Source organism: Argiope bruennichi, chromosome 6, assembly GCF_947563725.1.
Source record: "Argiope bruennichi chromosome 6, qqArgBrue1.1, whole genome shotgun sequence".
Taxonomy (NCBI): domain Eukaryota; kingdom Metazoa; phylum Arthropoda; class Arachnida; order Araneae; family Araneidae; genus Argiope; species Argiope bruennichi.
The window spans coordinates 62,785,284-62,812,765 of record NC_079156.1 but is presented as its reverse complement, the minus strand read 5'-3'; the positions used below and the strand labels follow the sequence as shown (position 1 = coordinate 62,812,765).

General features: G+C 28.5%; 1 protein-coding gene across 1 annotated transcript in view; it reads right to left on the bottom strand.

The window, feature by feature from the left end:
• Window positions 1-27,482, bottom strand: part of LOC129972272 (guanylate cyclase 32E-like) — a 411,705-nt gene that overhangs the window by 6,577 nt on the left and 377,646 nt on the right. The window contains exons 5-19 of the mRNA XM_056086350.1: window positions 23,005-23,157; window positions 20,646-20,815; window positions 19,461-19,596; window positions 16,135-16,283; window positions 14,704-14,803; window positions 13,071-13,140; window positions 12,055-12,169; window positions 10,715-10,879; window positions 9,168-9,272; window positions 7,346-7,417; window positions 6,283-6,448; window positions 5,415-5,564; window positions 3,946-4,129; window positions 2,023-2,163; window positions 399-522 (exon numbers count right to left, since the gene is read on the bottom strand). Of these exons, the coding sequence (XP_055942325.1) occupies window positions 399-522; window positions 2,023-2,163; window positions 3,946-4,129; window positions 5,415-5,564; window positions 6,283-6,448; window positions 7,346-7,417; window positions 9,168-9,272; window positions 10,715-10,879; window positions 12,055-12,169; window positions 13,071-13,140; window positions 14,704-14,803; window positions 16,135-16,283; window positions 19,461-19,596; window positions 20,646-20,815; window positions 23,005-23,157 (2,000 nt within the window). The remainder of the gene's footprint in view (window positions 1-398; window positions 523-2,022; window positions 2,164-3,945; window positions 4,130-5,414; window positions 5,565-6,282; window positions 6,449-7,345; window positions 7,418-9,167; window positions 9,273-10,714; window positions 10,880-12,054; window positions 12,170-13,070; window positions 13,141-14,703; window positions 14,804-16,134; window positions 16,284-19,460; window positions 19,597-20,645; window positions 20,816-23,004; window positions 23,158-27,482) is intronic.

Genomic DNA, 27,482 nt, shown 5'->3' with positions numbered 1-27,482 from the left:
CAGAAAATATATATCCGAATACTATTAATAAAATGGAGAAATATATTTTAGGTTTGGAATTATAAGTATTTAAGTAAATATGTATTTCTGAAAAATTTACAATTACAAAAATTACAAAAGCCTAAGTTTCTTTTATAGGCTTCAACTATGAAATTTGTGCGTTAAATGGCAGATATTTCTTGAAGCCGCTTTAGAAATCCTATATATTCTACTTCAAAACTTAAACATATATTAATCAAACGCATTTTAATCTTTAAATAATAATTACAGCTTTCGAAAGAAACACCGCATATAAACAGAAAATCATTTTCAATCATTATTATTGAAATTCAATAACATTATTCAAATTTAATTAAGAATTTGTAAGTTGCATTAAAAAAATTAGCATTTTTACTTGCCTGCAAAGGCGTGCTGACAGCTGATAAAGATGTGAAACCTACAATGTCACTGAAGTAAATAGTGACGGAGTCGAAACTTTCAGCTTCTACTTTTTCTCCACGAAGCAACTGTTCCGCTACCGGTCTGGAATAGTAGGAAAAAGAAAAACAATGAGATTATTTGAAATTAAAGTGATTTTTTTTTTGAAAGAAGGAGGAAATTTTTACAAAATAACTTCATTGTTTTAATACGGAATATGCTCTTATAATGAAAATCAGATTTAAAAGGTTAATATACTTTAAGAAAGACAATCAAATGCTTACAATGATTGGTTTATAAATTATTTTTGAAAAACGAAATGTTTGTTAAAAATAAGTAGTAACTGTTTTTAAATTTTCAGAATGCAGAATAGTTTGGAACAAAAGGGATACATTTTCATTACTTTCAATTTGTTCTTTAATCAAAAAGATATTTTTTTAAAAAATGGGGTTTTGTCATGTGAAATATGCTTTTTGCAGTGAAAAACTCAATGTGGAAAATCAGCAACACGTTATTAATTCGATACACATCCATACTGAGAAATCGAAGGAAGGTACAATACTTAATCTCTCTTGGTTATTTTCGAATGACAAACCTTTGTTGAAAATAATGAATGCTTGTCTATTATCTTTATCAATAATGGATTAATTTTTATGGTAGGAACTTTATTGAAAACAATATTTTTAAATAACCGTTATTGCCTCTAACTGTTATCATTTTTGTTATGTGTTAGTGGATGTTTCGGTTATTTTCGAAAAAAAAAAAAAAAAAAAGAAGAAAAATGAATTTATTGAAAACTGAAAACTGTTTTTAATTAAAAAATAAGAATAATGGCTAATCTAATTGTTGGCATTTCCATTACTTTCGCAAAATGCAAATAAACAATTCTTTGAAAATGAGTGATGTAAAAGGGCTATCAGCGTTTACCTTAATCATTTTTTAAAAATGCATTCATAAGACTATTAAATGATTATTCATTTTATTACAATGTTTTCCGAAGTTTTATCTTTTTCTCTCTCAGACTGAAAAAAACAGGGAACAATGTATTCCACTCATTCATTTTTCCATTTAATTTTGCTTATTATATTCTGTTTTAATAAACAGACCATAAGAATGTATGAGGAAAAACAATGATTGAAAATATAATTGATATGCTTAAGTTAAAAGTAAAAATAAGTCTTGTTGTAATTCATGCTGAGTGCTTTTCCTTTCTCTTTGCATTAAAAAAATATCAAAGTTTAATAAGTAGAAATTATGGCCAATTAAATGGAATTATCACGTATTTGTTCCAATTTAACTGAAAAAAAAACTGCTGGATTCCCCCCAATTTTCCTAAAAAATAAGCATTTTCTCCTAATAATTAATGATCAATTATTTCAAATATTATGGATATTTTTTTAATTAATGGTAAATAAGCCTTTTACAATTTTTTTTTTTTTTTTGTGAATCCTATATTATAGTTATGTATTATAATTATCATTATAATTTTTTTTAAAATGAGAGCTTTTTTAATCATTAAACATTATTTCATTATTTGATGTTTTATCGTTTGCCTTCTCAGCATTTTTTTATGTGAGATATGCAGATATTTTATGTGAGACTCACTTGGGGAGCATTCTCAACAGAAGGTTTTCAGTCTTCTTTTTCTCTTCTTGAAGTTTCCTGGTTCGATCTCTGACGACTGCTTCTAGGTTATATGCGTACTTCTCCATAATGCTAATCATGTTGTCGAAAATATTAGAATGACTACAAAAATATAAAAAAAATATTGCATTTTTAGCATTAAAAATAACTTATTTTGTTTGTTTAATGAATTATTTAATTAGATAAGATATAATTCCAGTAAATTCTGTTATAAATTACATATAACAGTATTTAAATGCTCGATAATAATGGAATAACAGATCATTAAAAAATCCAGAATGGTTTTTTTGTTCCTTACGATGAACGGTTAATAGCAACGAAATCAAATATAGTATTCAATTCCAATTAATCTGTTTACTTATACTTATTACATTTTAATTTCCAAATAAAAATATTTTTCAATAAAAATAAAATTTTATTGCTTATAATACCAAATTATTTATTAACGTGATAATGTTTATAGGCCGGCGTACTCTCATTAAATTGCACGATGGATCATGTGAAATTCGTTCAAAGTGCTGTACACTGATCATTGAATCTAAAACTTAGTGAGGTGATTCTTAAGTAGTAGCGCGCACTAAAAAAGCGTTTTCAAAATGGTGGTTATATTTTCGATAAATAAAAATCAACCGAAATGTTAATATTTTTCTCAATAGATTAGAAGCATATTATTTGTAAAATCTATTTTAGCAAAATTTAAATTTTAAAAATAATAATTTCAATGATGAATATTTTGCTTGTATACCAATTTTCGCGGAATTTTATAAATTAAATTTTTTTGTAACAATATTTTTCATTATTTCAGTTACCGAATTACACACGCCGTACGACGATTTCAAATACATTTTTTTTTATATCCACGTTATCACTATATAAAAGTAACAGCAAATTTTAAAGGTAAAATAAAAATCTAAAAATGGAAAATCAAGCATTATCGTATGTTATAGCCTAATCAATATCATGTTATACCAAGGTCGGAATTTGTTTGAATTTTTTTTTTTTACATATGCAAATATTATTTTATTTTTGATTAAAAAAATATCAGTTGATATTTGAGAAACTTCATGTTGTGAAAAAAAAATTAGGTGTTTTTTTTTTTGCATTTAAACAACAAATTTAGAATTTGAGCTTTGAAAATTTTTGTAACAATGCTTGTTTTTTATGTTTTCAAAAGTTATGGAATGGGTTTGCTAAATAGTGACGTATATAGATTGCAAATTACACGATGTCTCAAAAGTCAACTACCATTTTTCTCTAGAGGTCAGTTCTATTGCTTAGTTATAACAGAAAAGAGCTCTTAAATGGAACATTTTCTCAATTAAAACTTATTGTTCATTTCATATCTTTATTATTATTCTCATTTTCTGTAGTAGTGATCGCATAAATAATAGTTGATATAAATCTAAAAAAATATTATGTAATATTTTACCATTGTTTATATTTATACATAAAAAAATAAACGTAGTCTTAAGTCTCCAAATTCAAAATATGCTTAGAAACATTAAAAGCATAACTTTTCTAATTTTTTGTTTTCTTCGAATCAGTGAATGATATTTTTCAGACTCTCTTATATAAATTCTAGAAGTTTTATTAACAACCATTTCTAAGATGGCAGCACCTCGGTTGCTACAAAAATATTCTTGAATTCTTATAGTCCCAGATTTTTCGTTCATTAAATATTTATGCTATATCTCTGAAATTTATAAATATGGTTTTTTTAAAAAAGTTAATTTTTAATGTATAGAGTGTGATTAATTATATGTCTTATAGATATAATAAAATTCCTTGCTGGCAATACTTGAAATTTTTTTCCTTTCGAAATACTTTTGCCATTCATTTGTCTTTCTACATTATTCAGTGAGAATGCATCAGAAGAATTCTTACAGGCCAGAATATAATATTCGCAATTTGATTTTGATGAGTCTGAAATCTGGCCGGTCTTCGGGATCTTCTCTCCAACATTCTTCCATGCAATTTTTGATGTAATCGGGGCAGTCCAGTTCATCGGAGGGTGGCCGGTAGTAAACACCGCTGTAATGTTTCGGATTCGCAACTCGTTCAGTCACATCTGTGGAAGTGAAAATAATGCATATGTTACAAATAGATAGGCATCCATTATTTTGCAGATAAACTAAATAAATATTTAAAAAAAATAGGTAAAGAAACAGCCTTTATCAGTGTGCTAGAAAAGAAAAAAAAGGAATAAAAAAACAGAGGTCAAAATAAAAAAATTACAAAATCGTGAGGTGCAGAAAAGAATTATTAAATCTTTTGTTTCTTGCGCCTCACGGTTTTACGATTTCTGTTTTTTGATAAAGAAATCTTTTTTTTTAAGAACGCCGATTAAAGTGTTTAGTAAAAAAAAAAAATTATTTTTATAATTTCCTAGTCTCTAGCGTTTATTTTTTATGATATTCATTGTGCCTTAGAAAAAGACTGCAAAATATCTATCGCATACAAGACTTGAACATAGTCATGCTAATATCGCAAAACTGTAGTCAAGACACTATCCCAAATTGGAATAATCGCTGTGCTTAAATACAAAATTTAATCATTTATATAAAATTTCAGTGTTTAGAAAATTATCTTTTGTAAAGATTCTAGATTCCTTAGAATAATTATTCTTATTTGTATATAATCTAAGGGAATATTTTTTTTAACATTTTCTATTGCTCCTTATAAAAAGTCTCATATTTCTATTATGAAAAACATATATTTCTATTAACTGCATTTCTATTCTAAAAATTAATATTTTAATTCTTAAGTTTTCATAACATATTTAATTACTTACTTTAATTTTTAATAAAAAAACTTACTGTGGAAAAAAAAGTGAAACCATTAAATTCTGATAAAAATATTCTAAGTAAAATGAAATTTTCATCTTATTTTTAATTAACATTCATTGTATTCATTTAATACATTTTAATGAATGGCCTGAATTTTTACCTCATGATTTCATTGCATTTTAATTTCTTTATAATATTCCCAGAAATAAAAATTTTATTTCCATAAACATTACGATAAACAATAATAAATATTTTTTTTTTCTATAATACATTCCACAATTGATGTTCGCAAATATCAGTGAACTTAAAAATTAATATTCCTAAATTCCTCAAATTAAATAATAGATCACTGCTTTGAAATAAATTTTAAATTAAATTACTACATATATTGGCAATTAAGGGCTCTAAATTTAAAAAAATAGTCTATTATAAACAAGATTTAAAAAACACACACAATTTTAGCACTTTATTAATGAGGGAGTGAAAAATCGATTACACAATTCCATGCATACAAACACGAAACATGAGAACTTGAATAAAAACCTTTAAATAGAAATTGTCACTTACATTTGACGGAAGGCTCCGGTTTTCCCCACGGTCCTTTTCTTCCCATGATTTCAAAGAGAATAATTCCAAAGGAATAAACATCGCCCTTTTGAGTCCCTCGAGGTGGTGGACTAAGATCTCGGAGAAGTTCTGGGGCACGCCACAACAACGCTTAAATAGAAAAATCCCACAAATAAGTCAAAAGAAAGCTATGAATTACAGGAAAAAAAAACTTTTAAAACGTTTTAAACAGTTTATTTTCTAGAAAGCATCAGGATTTTAGAAATTATTTAAAAAAATATTCATTCAAAATCCAGAAAGTATTGAAATAAACAAAGCATGTGTATTTCTAAATTAGTTGTTGTTGTTTCTTATGGCACTTGCCACGGACAAGCCCGCTGTATCGAAGACAGCGATTTAAGTCTGAGGGGGAGCGTCTCTTGTTTTAATAGTAGCTGCCAACTAGGGCCAAGAGTACGACTTTGCTACTCACGCATCACTCATTCGCTTGCACAACCCCTTTTTACAGGAGGGCACGTTCACACATCTCACAGATAGAACAACCATGCCCAAACTGGGATTCGAACCCGGGACACCCAGATCACGGGGAAGACGCACTACCCCTATGCCAGGTCGCCGGCTCTAAATTAGTAAATAGTCAATAGGATAAATTGCCAAATTTCAATTAGAATTTGAGTTTTGGAAAGACAGATGAAATTTGCAAATGCAAAAAATCACAAATATAAAAACTTTTATTGCCTTTGTGAGTATTATTTGATATAAAAAATGAAGCATTCAGAAATTACATCTTTGAAATAAAGTTCCAAAGGATGTGAAAAAGGATGAAAAAAGATATATATTTTTTTCAGTACTAAGAGAGTTAACCTACATTTTGATCTAATTTCCTGAACCTCCGGTGGCGGGTCTTGATTGGCTCTGAATTCGTGAAGGCCAAAGTCCGTGATTTTCAACATCCATCGGCTGTCCACGATGCAATTGGATGATTTTAAGTTGCCGTGAGAAACGATGTCACTCTCGTGAATGTAGATCATACCCTGAGGTAAGCACAAGAAAATGAAAGAGAGCAAATGCATTAATTTACATAAAAAATCAATTTCGATTTTGAAACTAAAATTGTTTATTTTCAATATTCAATTACTTCTGATTGAAATGAAATAAAAACAGAATTATGAATATTAACCGATATTGAAGGAAAAGTATTTCCAGTTTTAGATGAGTATACATGAACATATTTAATTATACATAGATAAGTTTGCAGTTGTGTTTGGATCTATTGTGATATTGAAATTACCTAAAGTGTATCAGCGAAATTTTAAGACTCTAAATTAAGGATTTATGTAGTTTATAATGTGAATATCATTGATAAAAGTACAATAATTCATTCCACAGTGCTAGGAAAAAATATTACACAGTATCATTATAATGAATTAAAACCAGTATTACTATTTATGCAATATTCTTTGTGGTCGGCTGAGATGAGCCTGTCTTTTAAATGAAGTGACGAAATATTTTGAGAATTATTAGAGCAAGCGCTTATAGCACACTATGGCATTATAAATAATATCATTACATATTTGAAAGCGTTTTGCGATGTCTTGAATATCTTGCTTTTGTTGTGAGTAATGAAAAATGCACTGTGGCAAAAAGTACTAAATTCTACGTTTAATTAACATGCTTCTCTTAATGCTCTTCTTTAATTAACTTGCTAACATTCTATGTTTAATTAACATGTTAACATGCTATTTCTTACTGTAAATAATGATAACAGATATTAAATTGTTTTTGATTATAAATAAATAACAAATACTTCTTTAGAGGAATAAATAATTGAATTTCTTATTAGTACAGATAACAATTTAGATAACATCGAATAATATGTTATAATCGATAACATTACAGATTGAATCAGAATAGATAGGATCCAATCTTACCTTTACAAGATCCATAACTAGTGATGCAATAAACATCATATCCAAGTGTATGTCGGTATTTTTCAGAACATCCTAGAATCAAGCATAAGCATATTATCCTTCTATCAGTTACCACAAAAATATAAATTCTAGAAATTTCTAAATTTAAAATGTCTTATTCACCCATTATCGACAAGCATATGAATTGTTAAGAAATATCTCTAAAGTATTGAAACTGAAAAAAGTATATGGAATTAATGAGTCAGTCCATGCTGTAGATTCTTGCTCGTGAATTAAACAACCTGATTATAGTTTCTTTTCATATTTATGTCTTTTTTCTCTTGTTATGAATGCCGAGTATATATAATGATATTCAGGTAATTTCGGGGAAGAATGATATGGCGACCCATGCAAGTTGTTTTGTGAGCAAAAGCGATACGATTACCAATACAAAATGTTTCATGAGTTGAAATGGCGTGGTGATTATTTCATGCTGCTTCGTGGGCGGAAACAGAATGTTGATTCATGCACACTGCTTTGCAAACGAAAAAGGTATGGCGATCATTTAAACTTCATGGCTCTAAAAAATATGTTAAATGTCGCTAGCCTACTTATTTTTTGAGTTCCATCATGTACAGCATACAAAGATAAATGATGAGATGTCACATCATAGAACAAGAGAATATGCAATTAGATGCTATATGAAATGAATAGTTACTCTTGTCATACGACTGTGACATCACTTGAAATGAATCCAATCTGATATAATCATCCATTACGATTATATGATTTCAATTGGGTATTATTATAAGAAATGTCTCCAGCCAGTATGAAATTTAGTAGATGCTGGATCATTTAGTCAATTTAATTAATAATTAAATTAATTAAATTTAGTAGTTCATTTAGTTCATACCATAATGTTTTAAATTTAATTTTAATCATAATTAATTTCTCACTCGTTATTTCAAATGCTACTTTATTCTAAAATGCTCTCTTATTTCTTGATCCAAATCCCACTTTTTTTTATTTCGTTATTTCTAACATGCTCTCTAAAAATCGCTTACTCTTTAGTTTCTCAGACTTCGAGCGAAGGGATAAAAAATCCTTAACCCTTACGCATTCCTTTCAAAGATACCTAAGATTTCAAGATTCCCTTTCCTAAATTTACTCATGACCTTTTATAAAATCCTCTCGATATAATGGTTTACTTGTTAAAATTATAACATCCGAACAGAAATTTTAGATACTCTGCTTGTGGTGAGTTCATTCTCAGCAGCTGTCTGTTAACGGCCCAGGAAATAAGTGCTCAAATGATCACTAAGAAAACTCGTTCTTATCAAAATAAGGATAAAAAGGGGTCCGATTTAAGAAATGCAATTTCTTAAACAATGAAGCATAATTGATGCTTATCATGCATTCTGTCCATTAGCTTTCATTATTTTTTTTTCTTATTCATTTTTTAAGTAGAATGGTTCAAAGTTGATTATTTTTTAAACATTCAAAAATATTTCAGGCATGATTTTTTTTATCCCAAATTTGCTCTGGGAAGTTTAAATTTGGTATTCTATGCCATGAATTCAATCTGTAGCGGTTTGAGATGCGTGAAGATAGAACCTGGGACCTTGTGGTTCGCAGCCCAGTAACATGACCATGATACAAAAGCAATTGCTAGGGTAGCTTAGCTGTTAACTGGCTTATAAGCTTTCACCACAGATCCATCACAGAAAAAAAAAACCCATTCTAATTTTTTCCCCCTACAGCGATTGTCAAGAAATGTTAATCTTTCCAAGTCATTTTTTTAGTGATAATAAGTTTTTGGATGATGAGTAGATCTGATACTGACCTGCAAACTTCCTCTTGCACAGAAGAGGGTGAGAATACAAATGTTTGGTGGGTCGACACAAGCACCAATGAAGGGATTTATATTTTCGTGTCTCATCTCTCGAATCTGTAATAGAAATTTATAGTGTATAATAAATTATTTTAAGTTGTACTATATTTCAATTTATTAGAATATTCATACACTTGTTGTTTGATATGGTTAAAGACCAAGAAAATATCAACAAAAAATTCACTTTAATCTATTTGTTTGTTTGAAAAATTTCCACAATCTTTCTTAAATCTCTTCTTGTTGTAAAAGTAAAAATAATAATAATAATAATAATAATTTATGAACTTAACTATATAGTAAAATACTTGAGTTTCTTAATATTTTTCCAATTTAATTTCTCTTTAAGAATGAGTGTAAATTTAGATATTTAAAAAATGAAAATATCTATAGGACTTTAAAAAAGCAGTATTTTTTCATTTTTTTCCTCTTAACTGTGTAATTTAATATTTAGCACCAAATTAATAATTTCTTTCAAATTAATAATAATGCATTTTTTTAAAAATTCTGAATAAAAATACTGATGTCCTTCATTTTACTAAAAACAATATTTATAAGTAGACATAACAAATCTTCTCTTTCTTTCTTTAAATCTTTTAAAATGAAATATTTTATGACTTCATTCTGTTGAATTATGCTCAAATTATTATATATTGTCTTTTATTAAATTATAAAAAAATTCATTTTGCAAGTTTGATGCTCTCATTCTTTTTGACATTCAATGGAGACAGGCAAAATTTCACACCAAATGATCCAAAATCATCCTATATTACAATACAAAAACAAAATTCTTACGTTATTACATTACGTTACGCAATTTCGTTACAAAATTCTTAACGAAAAGAATAAATGTAATAGCATTGTATCTTTAAATATTATAGAAAAATCAGCACACTCATGTCTTCAAATGATAATCTATATAAATCAAAATGATATGATTAAACAGTTTGTTTAAACCTAAACTAATAAACAAATGATTTGATGATTTTGTTTATTAAAACTTTAAAACGTACGGAAATTTTTAGTGAAGTTTTCATGACAATAAATGAAATAATTATTTTTTAAATACAAAATTGCGAAGGATATGAGCATTTATCGGTGCTTTGACCTTATTCCTCCCCAGAGATGTTAAGTGAACAATAACAAAACATAAAATCCCTGAAGTGATAGGAGCTTTCTGTTCGATTCGGCAAGGCAGTTGTATTTTTTAAAAGAATAAATTACTGTAATACGTTTATTTATATGTTTGTTTGGCATTCAGTCAAGTATTAATATTAACTACATTTTTATTTTTTCGCATATGTAGTTCATAGCATGTTACCGTATAGATATGATCATTTTATATATATAATAGACGTATTTGTTAAGTTGTAAGTACTTAAAGTTACAAGACTTTACTGAATTAATTAAATTTTTTTCTCACTAAAAGGCATAAAAATGTTTCCATCCCAAGCAATTCTGGTTGTAAAACAATTTCCTTTAAAAAATAAAAAAGCATTAACCTGTATCATTTCTTTACGCAGACCTCTTGTTAGATCTATGCTTTTCTTGTAAACATGGTAGATATAGACTGTATTTCCTTTGTAGACTCCTATAGTAGACTTGATTCTTCCTGTAATAGAATCTTCAAGTTTTGGTCCAGAAGTCTCACGCTCGTTATCACTTTCCTAAATGCACATTAATAAATACATATATTAATATATGTATATGTATATATATGTAATATAATACATACATTAATATATGTAATAATACAGTTTTTAATACATATATTAATAAATAACTTGCATTAATTATGTTAAATAAAGAAAAATATAAATAAATATTTACAATAGCTAAGCTGATATCTAGCTTGTTTAACTAACTTTGTCGTTTTTTTTCATTTATAAGTTTAATTATTCGTCCATGCCGGGTTAGCCGGGTTGGTATGGCGTTGGGTTTGCATCCTTTGAGTTGTGAGTTCGAACGCCGGCCGAAGACTCACCATGTATGTGGTGGCTGGTACATGTATAAATCTGTCGTGGAAGCAAAGTCCTCCAAGTCGAGACAATACCACTGGGAGTACTGGATCAGAGGTGATAGTTCTCTGATTCAGGTCTAAACTACGATCTGTGAAGGAAGTCTGTTTGAATGATCTGTTTGATTTGTTTGAATGAAGTCTGCCCCGTAAAAAGGTTATGACACCTGAGTAGATAAGACGTACTCTTGGCTCTAGATGGCGCTACTGAAAACAAGAGACGCTAAAATTCAAGACGGCTTAAAATCTCTGACATCGTCAGCGGGCTTGTTTATGACAAATGCCATAAGAAACAACAACATTATTTGTCCATAACTTAAATAATATCCCAGAATTTTCGATATAGGAAAGATAATACATTCTAAAATAAATTCTAAACATTTTATTTAAAAATATTTGATTCTGAATGCTCATGTGTAAGGATTTCTTTTACATATACATTATTAAATTAATTTTAATATTATTTTTAATTTAGTGACATCAGATTTGTAGTATTTTTTTCATAGAATTGTAAGAGTTTCTATTATTTTTGCTTATAAAAATAAGATATTCTTTATTTTTTATGTATCATACATTATAAATATTGAATCCATTTACATAATCTATATTATCACAGGTTCATATTTTATAACTCGAATAGCTTTTTTCCATAAGCAATTTATTTCATATTTTTGTGTACTTCTAAATAAGTTTATATAACCTAATTTTAATAATCAGTTTCATCAATTGTGCTGTATTGTATACACAATGTATGGTGCGAAGACAGGTATTTTCTAGTTGTTGTGAAATCAAAAAATTGCGATTAGAATTCTTTAGCGTACTGACCTGAAAGTTTTTGAATTGTTGAAATTCGCCGTCATTATCGGAAGGAAAACAACTGACATCTTTTATGTCAACTTTCCACAGAAGGCAAGCCAACTTGTGCTCGTATCTGTAGTGTCTGAAAATTTAAAAACGCAAATAATGAAAAATACCTATAATTTTTCAATTTTTTTTTAGATGCGACCATTGGAAATAAAGTTAAAATGGAAACATATTTCAATCATATCTATAAAATTACTTTCTTATATGTATATTCTCAAATAAATCGTTTTAACTAAAAAAATTAATTGAACAAGAGTATTTAATGAAGTAGAACTTTTAGTAGAGTGAACTGAAGTAGAATAAAGTTAGTAATTTTTTTTTTCTTTTAGCAAAGAACTGAAAAAAATTAAATATATTTTTATTAGTTTAATAAGATGTAAATTATTTTTAATTTGCAATACTTTATTTTTCTAGTTTTTTATTTATAATATATTATTATAATTATAATAGAATCTTGAAATCAAGCGGCGTTGTTGTATGAATTCAAAATTTAATAAAATTAAATCAGCTATCTGATAATTAAATTCCGCAAGTATTAAATTTGTACTTTGTCATGCAGGTCACACAGTGTGCAAAATTTCGAAACTCTAGCAGATCAGGAATTGAATGAAAATGTGATTGCAAAATTCTATCCTATAAACATGAAATAAATTAAATTAAACAAAAATGCATAAAACTTAAATGGAACTCATCCAGATAAGCAAAGTAGCTTCAAATCTCCGCTTATTCTCTAAATGAAAATTATTTGTTCCGACGTTTAAATCTAGATTAAGAATGTTAACATTAAGGATCCCATTTCCAAAGCAAACTTAAAATGCTGGCCGATTTTGTAAAGTTATTAAACTAATCAAATGTAAGTCGTTCGAATATAAACTAATTTAAGTTCCATTGAAAAAGAAAAGCTGAACATTAATTTCATCTTAATGGAAGGCTTTAAATTTAAAAATAAAAGAAATGATTTACAAATAAATAATTACCGAAAAATGAAAACTCCAGCAATCATGGTTACAAAGCAGCATATTCCATATACAGTAAACATTCCCCAATCTAGAAAAAGATAAAAAGTGTGAAACTTATATAAAAAATAATTTAAAAGTAAGAAGCCCATATTTTAGAATTCGTTAATACACACAAAGCATTAATTTAAAATAATAAATTTAAATTTAATTTAATTCTGTGTTTTTACTGTTTGATATTTTAAAAGTGTTAGAATCATGAAAGAAACTAATCTTCTAATTTTGATCAATCTTTAAAAAATGAAAAAATATTCAATAGTCAATATTGTACTTCATACTGATAGATATTTAGCATGTCAAAAACATTCTCAGATTTTTTTTTAACTATATGCCAACCTATATGTCTATAAATGGAGAAGATATGCACTAAAGGTATAAGTTTCCTCCCTTTTATGATAAAACACATTTTTTTTTTGAAATTTGGCGTTTAAATTTCAAAATTAATTATTTCCATTATTATGTAGTAATACAATTGTATAGAAAGAGATAATCTAGTTCTATTTTTGAAATTATTCATTTTAAATAAAATGCATGAATAGTATTAAATTTGTAATATTCAATGTTTTTTATTAAAATTTGGACTATATATTTTGCCATGTATACAGCGCTTTACGCCAGTCCCTTGAAAAACATGTAAATATTGATTTATAGTAATTGTATAGTAATTTTATATTTATAATTGGTACATATTTTTAGATAATGATGAATGCTTATAAATGCAAACAAAACTCCATTGATCGCATTAGTATTGATGCATTTTTAAATTGGTTTTCCCTTTATCTAGGTTTTAGGTTTTATAATATACATTTCCGACCAAAAATTTTATTTTCGAAATATTGGTCCTCTTCTAAAAATTTCTAAAATATATTTCATATGCCTGTTCTAAAATATGTTTTGTAGCATTTTTCATTATAGCTATCGTCTTGGATTTGTATTATAGTCTTATAGAAATTAATTATTTAAAATTAATAACAATTATTAAAAATGCATAGGAATATAATAAGGATCTTAACTGATAAAAAATGGCATATCACCATATTAGAAAAAATGCTATTAAAATGATTTATCAATCAAAATTTAATTATCCAGCAAATAATTAGCAACAAAGTAAGTCAACCGTCTAACTCTCCGACCCGCCACGAAGGCACACGGATTTAAACCATAAAAACTGAATGACCGGACCGCCGCAACAGCAACATTGGCGGGAACTGTGGTTGAATCCTAAGGCCGTCACCGGCCACGGTACCCCGAAAAAAGTACGTCCCGTCATCGATGGGAGGAATCAGATCCCCCACCTATTAGTGTACCCTCCAGGGTGGTGAGATCCAACCACCATGCCGGAAGCATCTCATCCTCATTTTGAGGTGCACCCTCCCCCCGGGGTTTAGCAAAAAGGTAATGATGCTAATACGAAAAAAAATTGTATTGGCGCAATACTGATGTACTTTCGTGTCATTTCAACAAACAGAGTCATGATAAGATATGCAAAAAATTTGCGCTCATAGAAAATGTTTATAAAAAAATTGAGAAAAGTGACATCTGATACGTGCGTTCGCATGGTTAAATGGAACATTTTCAAAACATGCATGCTTACCCGGTCTAGTATCACACTTTTCGCCATCAAATCCACATTCTGGTTCACTTCGAGGTGGTTTCCCTGCTATCCAGTTGATTTCCTTCTCTAATCTGAAGGACTGTAAAAGTACAGTTTATATCAACAACTAGCAGAAGCATCATAAAAGTGGCTGTGACATGAAATTCAGCGAAAATAAAAGCACAATAACATAAAAATTTTTTTATAAAAATGAAGGAGGATAAAAAAATCATTTATAATCTTGTAAATATATTTTTCTTTTACACATTGATACCATGAACTGACCAAAATCGAAACAAATAATTGAAAACGAAGTTACATTAAAAAAGGAAGAACGAAAGAAAGAATGAATTAAAATGTTTACAGCAAATGATACAATAAAAATTTAAATTGTGCAAAAATAATTTTTATTTATTAGAAATACCAATAGGTGATGATTCTGTTTAAGCTTATAAAATAATATCTCCGCATTTTGCTTAAGACAGTTAACATTTTAGACGATTTTAACTTATTTAATTAAGGCCATTCAAAAGAGAATTATTTTAAATTGAAATAAGGATACCAATAAATCTTTATTTTTGAAAAAAAGAGCTTAGAATGAATAAGCATGACCTTTATATAAATCAAGTGAAATACTAAAGAAAAAGAGCCAAAGGAAATTTTGAAATGATTTCAAATAATTCATTGGACTCCAAAAGAAAAATTATAATTTCTATATAATTCATATGAAATATGAAAAACTGTAGGAAAATAAGAAATAAAATATTCATGTTTATGAGTTTAAATTTTAAATCCTCACTTATTATGTAATTAGGAAATGTTTGATTTCTCTTTCTTTTACCGAATTTCAGACAATGGGCAAATGAAATTTAATAAAATTACTGAAACAATGGAATATTTCAGAAAAATATTTCATCCAAATATATATTTTAAATTATTTTAAATTTTCTCTAATTTCTTAAAGCATTTATATGATATTCCTTAAAAAAATTCCTTAAAGCATTTATATGTGTTTTTGCAAAACAGCACTGGATAAAGTTAACAAAACTGGTTTGAAAATTACATTTGTATCATATTTATTCAAAATACAAAAATTATATATATATAAATTTTGAGTATTTCCTCCATTTTTTAGTCTTTAATTCATAATTCGTTGAATATATTAGAGAATCTGGGTAAAATTTATTATCATATTGCACTGCGCAAATAGAATCAAAATTCAATTAAATAAATTGATTAACTGATAGAAGAATTCTAAAATTATTGAAGTAATGTATAATGTAAAATCTACTTCATATACCCATCTTTACAAACATGGAACATCTTACATTAAATAATGGTAAATAAAGGTTAAGTGAAATTAAGAAGCCTGCATGATTGAAATGCCTTTTGACATTTTAAGAAACCATTATGCTAAATTTGTACACTCACCGGCAAATCATTTGATCCTTGATGCGTGAACCTGGCTACCGGTCTCATCCTCGAACTTGTGGAGTTCTCGGTTTCCAGAAGAGCCATTACAGTGTAATTACCCTCAGCATCACCTCGCTCATCTATCATCATGCTAAAACCCAATATGCCTGCAATAACAAAACAGATGATTCATCATGAGCTTAATGTAGTCCCAACTGACAATCTCTTCTTTAAAATGATGATTTCGTGATTTGAATGTAATTTAACGTTATTTTAAGGAATACACTCTTTCTATACTCTGCTAAATATTCTTAATTTAAAAACTTCGTTGAAAAAAGATAATTTAGGAATTTAATTAGGATGGTCTTATCCTTGACTTGATGAGGTAATAATGAAAACTATTATGAGTACTCTTATGATGCATGGTTCCGTAGTCTTAAATTCATGTTCATTATTAAAAATGAAAATTTCGCGATTTCCGTTTAATATTATTTTAAATTAAGAAATCTACTCTAAATTTAGACATTTAATAAAGGAAACTAATATATGAACTTAATTTTAAAGAATTGACATCCAAATGACTTATATGAGAAGGAACAATTGAGGATCTGAAGCTGAGCCCAGTTTTAAAAATTTGACTTTTATTGTGATATGTTTGTAACTGTCCACGGAGTTCATGAATGCTGTATAAATGTCAATTATACACTAAAAGTTTCCCTGCATTTTCATTTTAGGTTCTAAATGGGTTGTTTGTATACTAATGTGAAGGCAATTTGAAAAATAAGCAAAAGTATCTGTTTCTGAATGCAAAACACTTTATTCTTCCAGTCCTTGCCTTGGGAAAAAAGTATCCTGTCATTTATAATCACTAAATCGTTCTATTAATATAAGTCTTAGAAAGATGCTTGGATTTCCGAAGGAAAAACGATTGCATTTTTGCAACCAGAATTGCATTACAATTCTATACAGCCTAGCATTTCAAAAGCCAACAATCATTAACATTTCAAAACTTCCATAGTTACTGAAATATATTTTATTTTTTAAAATTCGATATGATACAGACAACTGTTGGTAACACTTTTATTTTCTTGTTCGGTATTCCGCTTCTCTGAGATATCTTAAATGCTCAATTTCTTAAGTTTATCTTCCCTTGTTCATAAAGTCAAAAGTGCAACTGTAAACCAATAAAAGTGAAAAACTGTATGGGTGATTCACACATTTCTTTCAAGTCATGATGACTGGAGTATGTATTATTACACACATATTTATATGTGGCAGTTTTTTCTGCATTGAATAATCTTTTATGAGTGAAATAAATGTTTCCTTTTAAATTTAAGATAATCCTCTAAATATAAAAATAAACATATGTCTGCCATTTTAGTAGATGCAAGCGTGAAACTTTCTATGTGCATAGACGAATGTAAAAGAATATTCTGCTTATGGACTTTTTAATATCATGGAAACTGGATTAAAAAAAAATAATTTTTTAACTTTTTATTTTTACAAAGGTAAATTGTTTTTATACAATTTTCCATCTTATTTAATAAAACTCTGTATTTAGAAATATACATCGAAAGTGCAATAAATATTGAAATAAACGCTTGCTCCACTTTTTTTATAGACATCCTATGTAATAGGTAGGTGAGAAAAAAGCAATTGCCCCTTAAGGTGTACGTACACACTTGAAGATTTTTTTTTTAATTTTAACTTTAAAAATCCAGCTTTTTCACAGTAGGTCATTAATATATGTTTAAACTCATTTCAGTGAGAAAAAAACCATATTACACTAATTATTAATTAATTAAATAATATTTAATGAGCTAATTAGCCTATTTTTTGAAACATGATATCTGAAATTCTAATTTGTACAGACACACAATTCTAGTTGGAAATTATGCCTAATATTAGTCTTCATGTTGTCTGCCTCAAACAAGTTATAAAAATGTATAGGTTTTTAAAACAATTTTTTCATCAACAATGAATAGAAAAAGCGAGATTTTTTCTGTCATTTTAAATTTTAATCAGCTATTAAAAATTTATTTCTATACATATAACTTTGATTGAGGCACAAAACATCCACCGTTTCATACAGATTATTTTAATATATAAATAACTATCTTTGGTCAATTTCTTGTTGAGTTATGATTGTTTGAATGAAGCAACATAGTGAAAAAATATCATTCTTCATAAAATGAGTTTTAAAAACACCGTAACTAGAGTTTTTAATGAAAGCACCTCAAGAAAAATAATTATAACTCCAGAAATATTTCGAATATTGACAACATCTTGGTATCGTTTGAAAGTTAAAGGATTAGAGAACATTATTAAGCAATAAAAAAAATATTCGATATTTTGAACGATTTTCGAAGTTTCAAGTGTGTACATACACCTTAATATAAGTCTTAGAAAGATGCTTGGATTTCCGAAGGAAAAACGATTGCATTTTGCAACCAGAATTGCATTACAATTCTATACAGCCTAGCATTTCAAAAGCCAACAATCATTAACATTTCAAAACTTCCATAGTTACTGAAATATATTTTATTTTTTAAAATTCGATATGATACAGACAACTGTTGGTAACACTTTTATTTTCTTGTTCGGTATTCCGCTTCTCTGAGATATCTTAAATGCTCAATTTCTTAAGTTTATCTTCCCTTCTTCATAAAGTCAAAAGTGCAACTGTAAACCAATAAAAGTGAAAAACTGTATGGGTGATTCACACATTTCTTTCAAGTCATGATGACTGGAGTATGTATTATTACACACATATTTATATGTGGCAGTTTTTTCTGTATTGAATAATCTTTTATGAGTGAAATAAATGTTTCCTTTTAAATTTAAGATAATCCTCTAAATGTAAAAATATGTCTGCCATTTTAGTAGATGCAAGCGTGAAACTTTTTTATGTGCATAGACGAATGTAAAAGAATATTCTGCTTATGAACTTTTTAATATCATGGAAACTGGATAAAAAAAAATAATTTTTTAACTTTTTATTTTTACAAAGGTAAATTGTTTTTATACAATTTTCCATCTTATTTAATAAAACTCTGTATTTAGAAACATACATCGAAAGTGCAATAAATATTGAAATAAACGCTTGCTCCACTTTTTTTATAGACATCCTATGTAATAGGTAGGTGAGAAAAAAGCAATTGCCCCTTAAGTTCGGAACCGACTACATAACGAACACAGATAACCCTCGATTCAAATATAAACACAATCTTATTTTGTTTTAAAACAAAGCTTTTAATGTGGATTTAGAGAATTAGAAAAATTAGTTTGACATTTGATGGATTTTCAATAGCAACTTAGTTTAATCTTAAGAATCCGAATCTTACTTTCATAATTCCTCGATTTGATATACTGGAAGACACCAGGGCCATCTCTAGCAGATACATTGTTCTCAAGGGCATCCGTCAGGGCACTGGCGTATATCATAACAGCATCATATGCGAGGCCAGCATAAATCGGAACCTAGGAAATAAATACATTATTTCATATATACAGTGAACAATTTTTACACCTAACAAAGAGATAAACAAATATAAAATATGGTAATTGTCAAAAAAAGAGAACTTGAAATTTTGTAGAATTTCAGCGTTTCAGAATTCACTACAATGGACTAAAATTTTTTAATGGGGCTAAAAATATATGTTCACTTCATTATATGGTCAAGAAATATTTTCAGTCAATACAGAAATATCTACAATTTACAGAAATATCTACAGTCAAGAAATATTTACAAACTTTTACATCAATAAAATAAAATAATTCAATAAACTCTGTTTGATACACATCTATAAAATCTATTGATCTATGCTTGAACAAGAAATAATATTGTTACGAAATTTTCCGGGGGTTCGTTTGGATAGTGGAAGTTATATGGTGTGGAGAACGCTCAATCAGCAGTAGAAAATAAAACAATGACGTTTATTTAGACGAAGACAGCACAAAGACGACAACTATATACAGCACAGAAGACGAATATCTTCAGCCGAGACGTGCAGCATACAACAGCAGCATGCAAAACAGCAGCATACAACAGACTCTACTGCAGACAGTAGCACACAGCTTAGTTCAGCACTAGCTTCACTCCGTCGCTGCTCCGCTTATCTCTGGAAGGCCAGTTCTTTACCGTCGATCCCGACTACGACCCCTCAATTCACCACTACTCTGGCAGCGGCAGGACTGCATCCTTTTATAGGTCTCAGGAGGCGGGGCTAGAAGCCTCTCAACCAATAAGGAACGTTCGAGGCGTAACTCGGTTCCTACTGGAGAGATCGGGAAAAATGTTGATGTTTCGGGTATAATCTATTTTGGCGCCAAAGTCGCCAAATGGTCGCCAAGCTCTGGGACCTCCCATGGAACCAACTATGCTGGGAAGCAGCATCACAGGTTCGTAACAATATAATATTCAGATTGACGTTTCCCCTTTATAATAGTCAATATTTGTTATTGATATATGTCTGTTAAAGTCAGTCAGTCTTTTTTCTGTGCAAAACTATTTATGGTGTTTTCCTTACCTCTACTTTGATGAAAGGATGGAAGGGGATGTTGAAGGGCTCTGAACCCGAGTAGTTACGCACAAGTTCTTGGAAGAAATCATAATCGGGGTTGATGGGGGAACCGGGACTCAGGAGCAGCACGGAACGAAATGGAATGGGATCTGCGACCATCCACGAAGCTTCAAAGTCTGCGACAGAAGAAATGCAAAAAAAATATACTGATTTATTTTTCAAATAAATATTTGATAACTTTAAACTCATTTACTACTTGGTTCCTGAAGATGGTAGTATTTTTATTCTCGCGATTCTTTATTGTTAATTTTTAATGTTTAAATTTATTTACCAATATTGACTTGTCTATTTTATAGTTTATTTATTATTTTTTACAGAAACATTTATTTACCGTAAGTTTTAATTCGACAAAATTCTATATTCTTCTTTGTTATTTAGTTTTAAAACTGGGAACTTTAATTTTGGCTTTAATATTTCCAGAAGTTTAACATTTACAACACTCATTAGCAAGTTCACTTATAGTGTTAATATCCTAATACTTTATATTGGTTCAATAAGTCTTATGGAAATTTAATTCTTAGCTTTAATAGAAGAAAATTATATTGATTTGTATTTCTTTTGAAGCCTATTTTTAAGTTAAATGTATACGAATCTAGCTAGCTATGTTTTAAGTAATTGCTAACTATTTTTAATAAATCATGAGATCTTGATTTTGTATGAATGCTGTTTTTACTGTATAAAACTTTGAATCGAAAGTACAATTTGGAATTATATATATTTTTTTATTCGAATTCATTTTCAGTTTACGCTTCATATTTTAGGAATATTCATCTATTCGTTTTCGAATAGTTAACTTACATTTAAGCATTCAAATCAGAGTTAATTTTTATTTTTGAATTTTAAATAGTTTAATGCAACAAATATGGTAGTGCCAATTATGGTATGTTTATCATAAAAACTTTATTAGCGTAAAATTGTGAAATTATGATAAAAATTTGATAAACCTCATTCATGTATAACTATTAGAGAAACATGAGATAGTAATTTGGAATAGAAAATTGGTGAAAAACAATGTGTAATCTCTTTGACTCTTTCTTCTCTATTATTTTCATTCCTTATAACAAAATATTAAACAAAAAATTATTTGCTGTATGCCATTATTTCCTGATATCGTTGATAGGTGGCAGCACAGCAAAAAACATATTTTATCGTGCTGCCATCTAGTGATAATGTAATTAAGAGAAGTAATAGGTTTATTTAAAATTATGCCATGCCATATAATATCACGGAATATGAAAGTCAATTGAGTTACAAATCGACTGAAAGGCAAGACAAAATGTATACATACACATAATAATTTTTTGCAAATATATGAGTCGGTAAAATTTGTTAATATGATATATCTCTTCGTTATATTCAATAAATCACTCAAATAAGCATCTTATATCTTGATTAAATACGAGTTTTCTTTAGTATAGAAGAAAAAATTCTAGGCCTTAATATCCTTAAGATTATTATGGTTTTAATTATATTTTAGGGTGCTAAAGGAATGAACTAAAACTGATTACTTTGAGAGTATATGAAGTATACCAAAATAAACTAATAACAAAAAAAAAAAAAAAAAAAAAAAAACTGTTTACATGTTTATGTAATCAAACAATCCATTTATGGGAGTTGTCAATCGATTTTTGAGTCTGTTAACTCATAAACACAATAAACTAGGTGTGTAGGAAAGAGGTTTATACTTCAAAATGATGGTTTTAAACCGAATTTCATTTAAACAAATCCTACCTCCCTGCCATGTCAAAACACAAAAAGCAATCTTGATGAAATTAAACATTTTTTTATCATCAGGATTGTAAATAGGTGCCAAATTTTGGATTAAGTCAGCCATTAAGTTAACTTTTACCGTTATATACATCCGTGTGTTCGTGAACATGAAAATCTTCAATTATAGATTTAGATAAATGAAATTTGGAACATGGTTTCATTAAAAAAATCGTAGTCGGTATGAAATGTCTGATCCAATCATTCAGGGTGGAAGTCATGCAAAATTAAATGCCTGCTCTATTTTTCTTCTTTATATTTCGAAGCATAAATAGTACCATATAGAATTAGCACACGAGAAAATCGATCGAAAACATTTCTTTCGTCATATCGTCACGAATCGGATATAAAAGCAAGAAGCTTTTCTGCATTATATTTCAAAGTTATAAAAATATTTTCTTTTAAATCGAGAAATTTTTTTTGACAAGGAGATTTAAAACATAAATTTCTTTCCCTTTCATAACGCTTTAATTTGCTTTACTGAAATGTCAACTTTGCTAAAATTAAATGTCGTGATAATTTGTGATTTAAAACTCACCTCTTCTTATATACTGGTATTCTTTATTAGGATCGTAGAATTCTTGTGCCTCCAATGAGATAATGATATAGTCACCAGTATCCAAGAGACCTTTCTCTTGCATGAAGCGAACTAGATCCACAAGAGCGTAGGTGTCAGCCACGACAACGTAGACTGCAAAATAATTTTAAAAAAAATTAAATAAAATATGTATACTTAACAGCATTGTGTGCCTGCAAATGAATTTATAATCTAGTTATGAAATTTTATAAGCAACACTTTCATGTTAAATCATCGGAAGTGGTCACCTTAAAACTTTCTCGCATACTCTCTAATAAAGGTGTTATCCCATAAAACGCCTTACATGGTATTGGCGTACAATAATCACGAAATATTAACCTTTGGCGGGAATATAACATTTTTACTGAATCTATCGTGCCATCCTTGGCGAGTTAATAATATCTGAATATCGAATTTGGGTTTTACACGTGTTTTTCTGAATCGATTGAAACACAAATTTGACACAATCTGAAATTGTTGCCACAAAATCCCGTAAGAAGTTTGATATATTTAAGTCGTTGTGTCTTTAACATATCGCGCTTACATGTTTCTGAAAGTACAGACAGACAGACGGTTAATCCCTTGCTGAATTAGCTCAAAATCTGCAAAGTTTCCAGACTATAGATGTTAATTCTGTTTAGAGAGCATTACATGTCTAGCTCTCTTCGTTTTGCAATTACTGTGTTGTTGCTGTTTCTTATTGCACTTGCCATGAGCAAGCCGGTGGGGGAGCGTCTCTTGTTTTTGTAGTAGCGCCAACTAGGGCCAAGAGAACGACTTTGCTACACACTTATCACTCATTCGCTTGCACAACACTATTTTACAGGATGGCACATTCACACATGTCACAGATAGAACAACGAAAAAACAACCATGCCAAACCGGGACTCGAGCCCAGGACGCCCAAATCACGGGGAAGACGCGCTACCCCTATGCCAGGACGCCGGCACAATTATTGTGTTAAATTATATTTGAACAGGCAGACAGACAGATCTTCTCTGAACGGATTTTGCTCAAATATTTGGCATAAATATCGTATACCAAATTTCATCGGTCTAGATCAAAGCGGTTTTGAGTCATCTTTGTCACAGACAGAAAGACGAACGTTTTTCATATATGTGTTTTTCGAACTCAAAGATTTCTAAAACTTAGAGATTCGTCAAATTCTCGAGTTCGAATTTTTTTGACGATTAAAGTATTATTTCTATATTGCGTTATATGAGAAAATAAAAAAGAGATTATTTTCTCACAAAGTAATAAAATAACGAAATTAAAAATAATTACAGAAATGTAGATGTAGTTATTCAATTGGGGACGAAACATCACTAATGTATTTGAAGCTTGCTGAAGAATTTTGTATCATTGAATAAATTGGTATAAGAAATCGAACCAGCTGCAATCTCTCAGTCTGCAGAGGATGCTGTTATTCAATCAGAAGCCACCAAGATTTGTTCACTGAAAAAAATACATGAAAGAGTGTATAACGTTCCTTAGAAATTGTATTAATTCCCATTTTTGCTCAAAAAATTTGTTAATTATTAATTGCCAATAATTAATTGGGCAAATTATAATAATTTTTTTATTATATTTTACAAAAAAGCCTTAACTTGAAATATGTACTTTGAAGATGGCTTTCTAATACTTAACCACACCCATATACAGAGTTAAGATGCATTATTTATGAGCCATTTAAAGCCTTCCTTAATAGAAATATTTAAGAAATAGCCATGTTAAGGTATAATTTTTTTGAAGTGATAGCTGGAAAAAAAATTATACTTTCACATAATTTCGTTAACCCTTTAAAGGGTCATATTATGTTAAAATATTTTTAGGCTTGAAATTAGAATAAGAAAAGGGATTCATTTAACTTATTAGATAAATTTAATTTGATTCATTAATTAATTTGGTTAATTAATAATTAAGTAACAAATCAAGACACATCATTTTGTGTAAGATAAAGAGCTGAAGCATCTAAGTTTCTGTCTTTGTAAAAAAAATTCTCAGAACTTATGCCAACCTACATAATTTCATACAAATATTGATATTTTTGGTGGGAAGCATACTTCCCACTGCCCTAGAAAGGGTTAACTAAATGCTTCGTTGCAAAAAATACATTTTTGTTCTTTAATTTAATTAATAATGAATTGAATGCTCCGAAATACAATTGTATTTCGGAGCATTTGTATTGTATTGTATTGCAAACGTATACAATATTTCAAAAGTAATCCATCAGGAAGTGAAAATTCGATTGAAAATTCCATTCAATAGACTATAAAACAAATCATATTCCATTGAGATATTTAAAAATCATAAGATCTTGAATAAACAATCTTAGATTTCAAATTTTATATTTTTTGATGACGTGGTTATTGCTAGGATTTGTTAGAGGCATTTTATGTGTTCAAACTGAAGAAAGACGCATAAGATAATAAAAGAATAATATTAAAAGAACCGATAAAAATAACAGAATCATTTTGGTGTTAGAATCTAGAATTATAGGATGAGTAGAAGAATCTCAATTATCTGATCTCCAGTAACCTTTTTTTTCTTTTCCAATTTCAGAGAATTTTTTTCTTTCCCAATTTCCATTTCCTAAAGAGAGGAAAATGGAATCCAGAAAAAAAAATCTTTTCGAATAAAGACAAAGGACAACGGACTTTGATTGACATTTTAATACAGTAAGTGAAACAGTCTATAATTAATAGACAATATATTAACAGAAGTAAATTTCGTGAATTTTTAAGAATTTTAGTCAATTACTCAACTATCCAAATAGTATTATCTAAATTTATCAGGATTATCAGAATTATATTACACTTAGATAATCAATAAAGAAAGAGCGGAAATAGTATAAATAATGTTTATTAATAATATTATTTGATACAAGATTGATCTTCTGTCTGTGTGTACATTTTCATGAAAGTCGTGGTATATCGTCTCATGCATGAAAGTGGAGTTGTAATAGAATAGTTCCAACCTATTGTTAAATGAATTAAAATTTAAAAAAAAATGTTCCGAGATTCCCACTCCCACCCTTCAAAATATTTTGAAAATATGTCGCATATTTTGAAGATATGCGTCAAATACTCTGTCCTCTAGAACGCCGATTGAAACACACACAGAAAATGCCGATAAACATATGTGGTGGTAACATCATAAGCCAGATAACAACTTCCGGAGAAGAGTGTACACTTTTGTCTAGTGGCTTTGTTACTCGGCTATCAACCCTAACGTTGCGAGTTCGAACCTCAACTTGCACACATATTCATTTTCTTTTATTATTAATAGAAATGGAGATTGGCTTACGGCATTAATTAAATGTTTATTTGCACACAGATAGAAAAGATAGTAACAAAAAAGCAAGCAAATTCAACTTTTAATTCTATAGATATTAATAATCTTTTATGTGTGAGTGTTTTCAAAATGTATCATAAATCTGTTTCAATGATACCAAACAAACTTTGCTTCCAGTTTGCAATAGAATCGTTTGAACAAAGGCATATAAATAAAGATTAAAATTATTAAATACATCCCAAAAGTCTTTATGTACATTTCTGTATCTCTCTCAGGATATCGATATTCCAGAGCCACGATTTGTTTAAATATTGACTATAATCATCATACATCATTGCTTAAATATAAGCTTATTCAACTTTTAGCAGAATATAATTTGTATTTGCCAATGCAGTGCATCGTTTCTGATTTATTATCTGCTTAATTTGATATTTAACGCTATACCATCGAAATGCAGAAATCGCGTAATAGATTTTTCTTAAAACATTAAGAAAATAAATACATTAGTGATGTAAAATAGGAATTTTAATGTTTAAATAACTCGCATTTCATGAAAAATGATTATTTTCAAACGTAAAATGTTTCACTGAGAAGAATTCATCATTTCATAATTTAGAATACAAAATTCATCTTCCATTGAAGAATATTTCAAATGTTTATGAATTATAGATTATTAAAGAGGTACGTTGTTAAAGGGAAAACATGCGTACTTAAATGCTATTCTTTTACACCCTTTTGTAATATATGACAGATCAGTTCAAGGTTAAATATTTGTAGTGTGTCCATCATGCGATACATTCTTGTTGAAACAATGATTATTTATCTTTCACTAAAAGAGAAAGATTTCATTTAGCATGTTTCCTTTTAACTTATGAAATTTAGAATGTGTTTTTTGGAATGTAGAATTTATTAATTATTTAAATAACAGCTATAATAATTATTTAAAAATGTAAATTGTTTTCTAAAAGATAAACTTTTATGTTAGTGCATAAAAAATTAATTTTTTAATTCAAAAGCTTAAAGCTGAAAGCAAAGATTTACCATTATATTCATTTATAAAAAACTGATGTAAGTATTATAATTTATTTGGAATTTTAACTACAGCTCAACTATTAATAAAATAGAATATGAGCATAGGGGTTTTA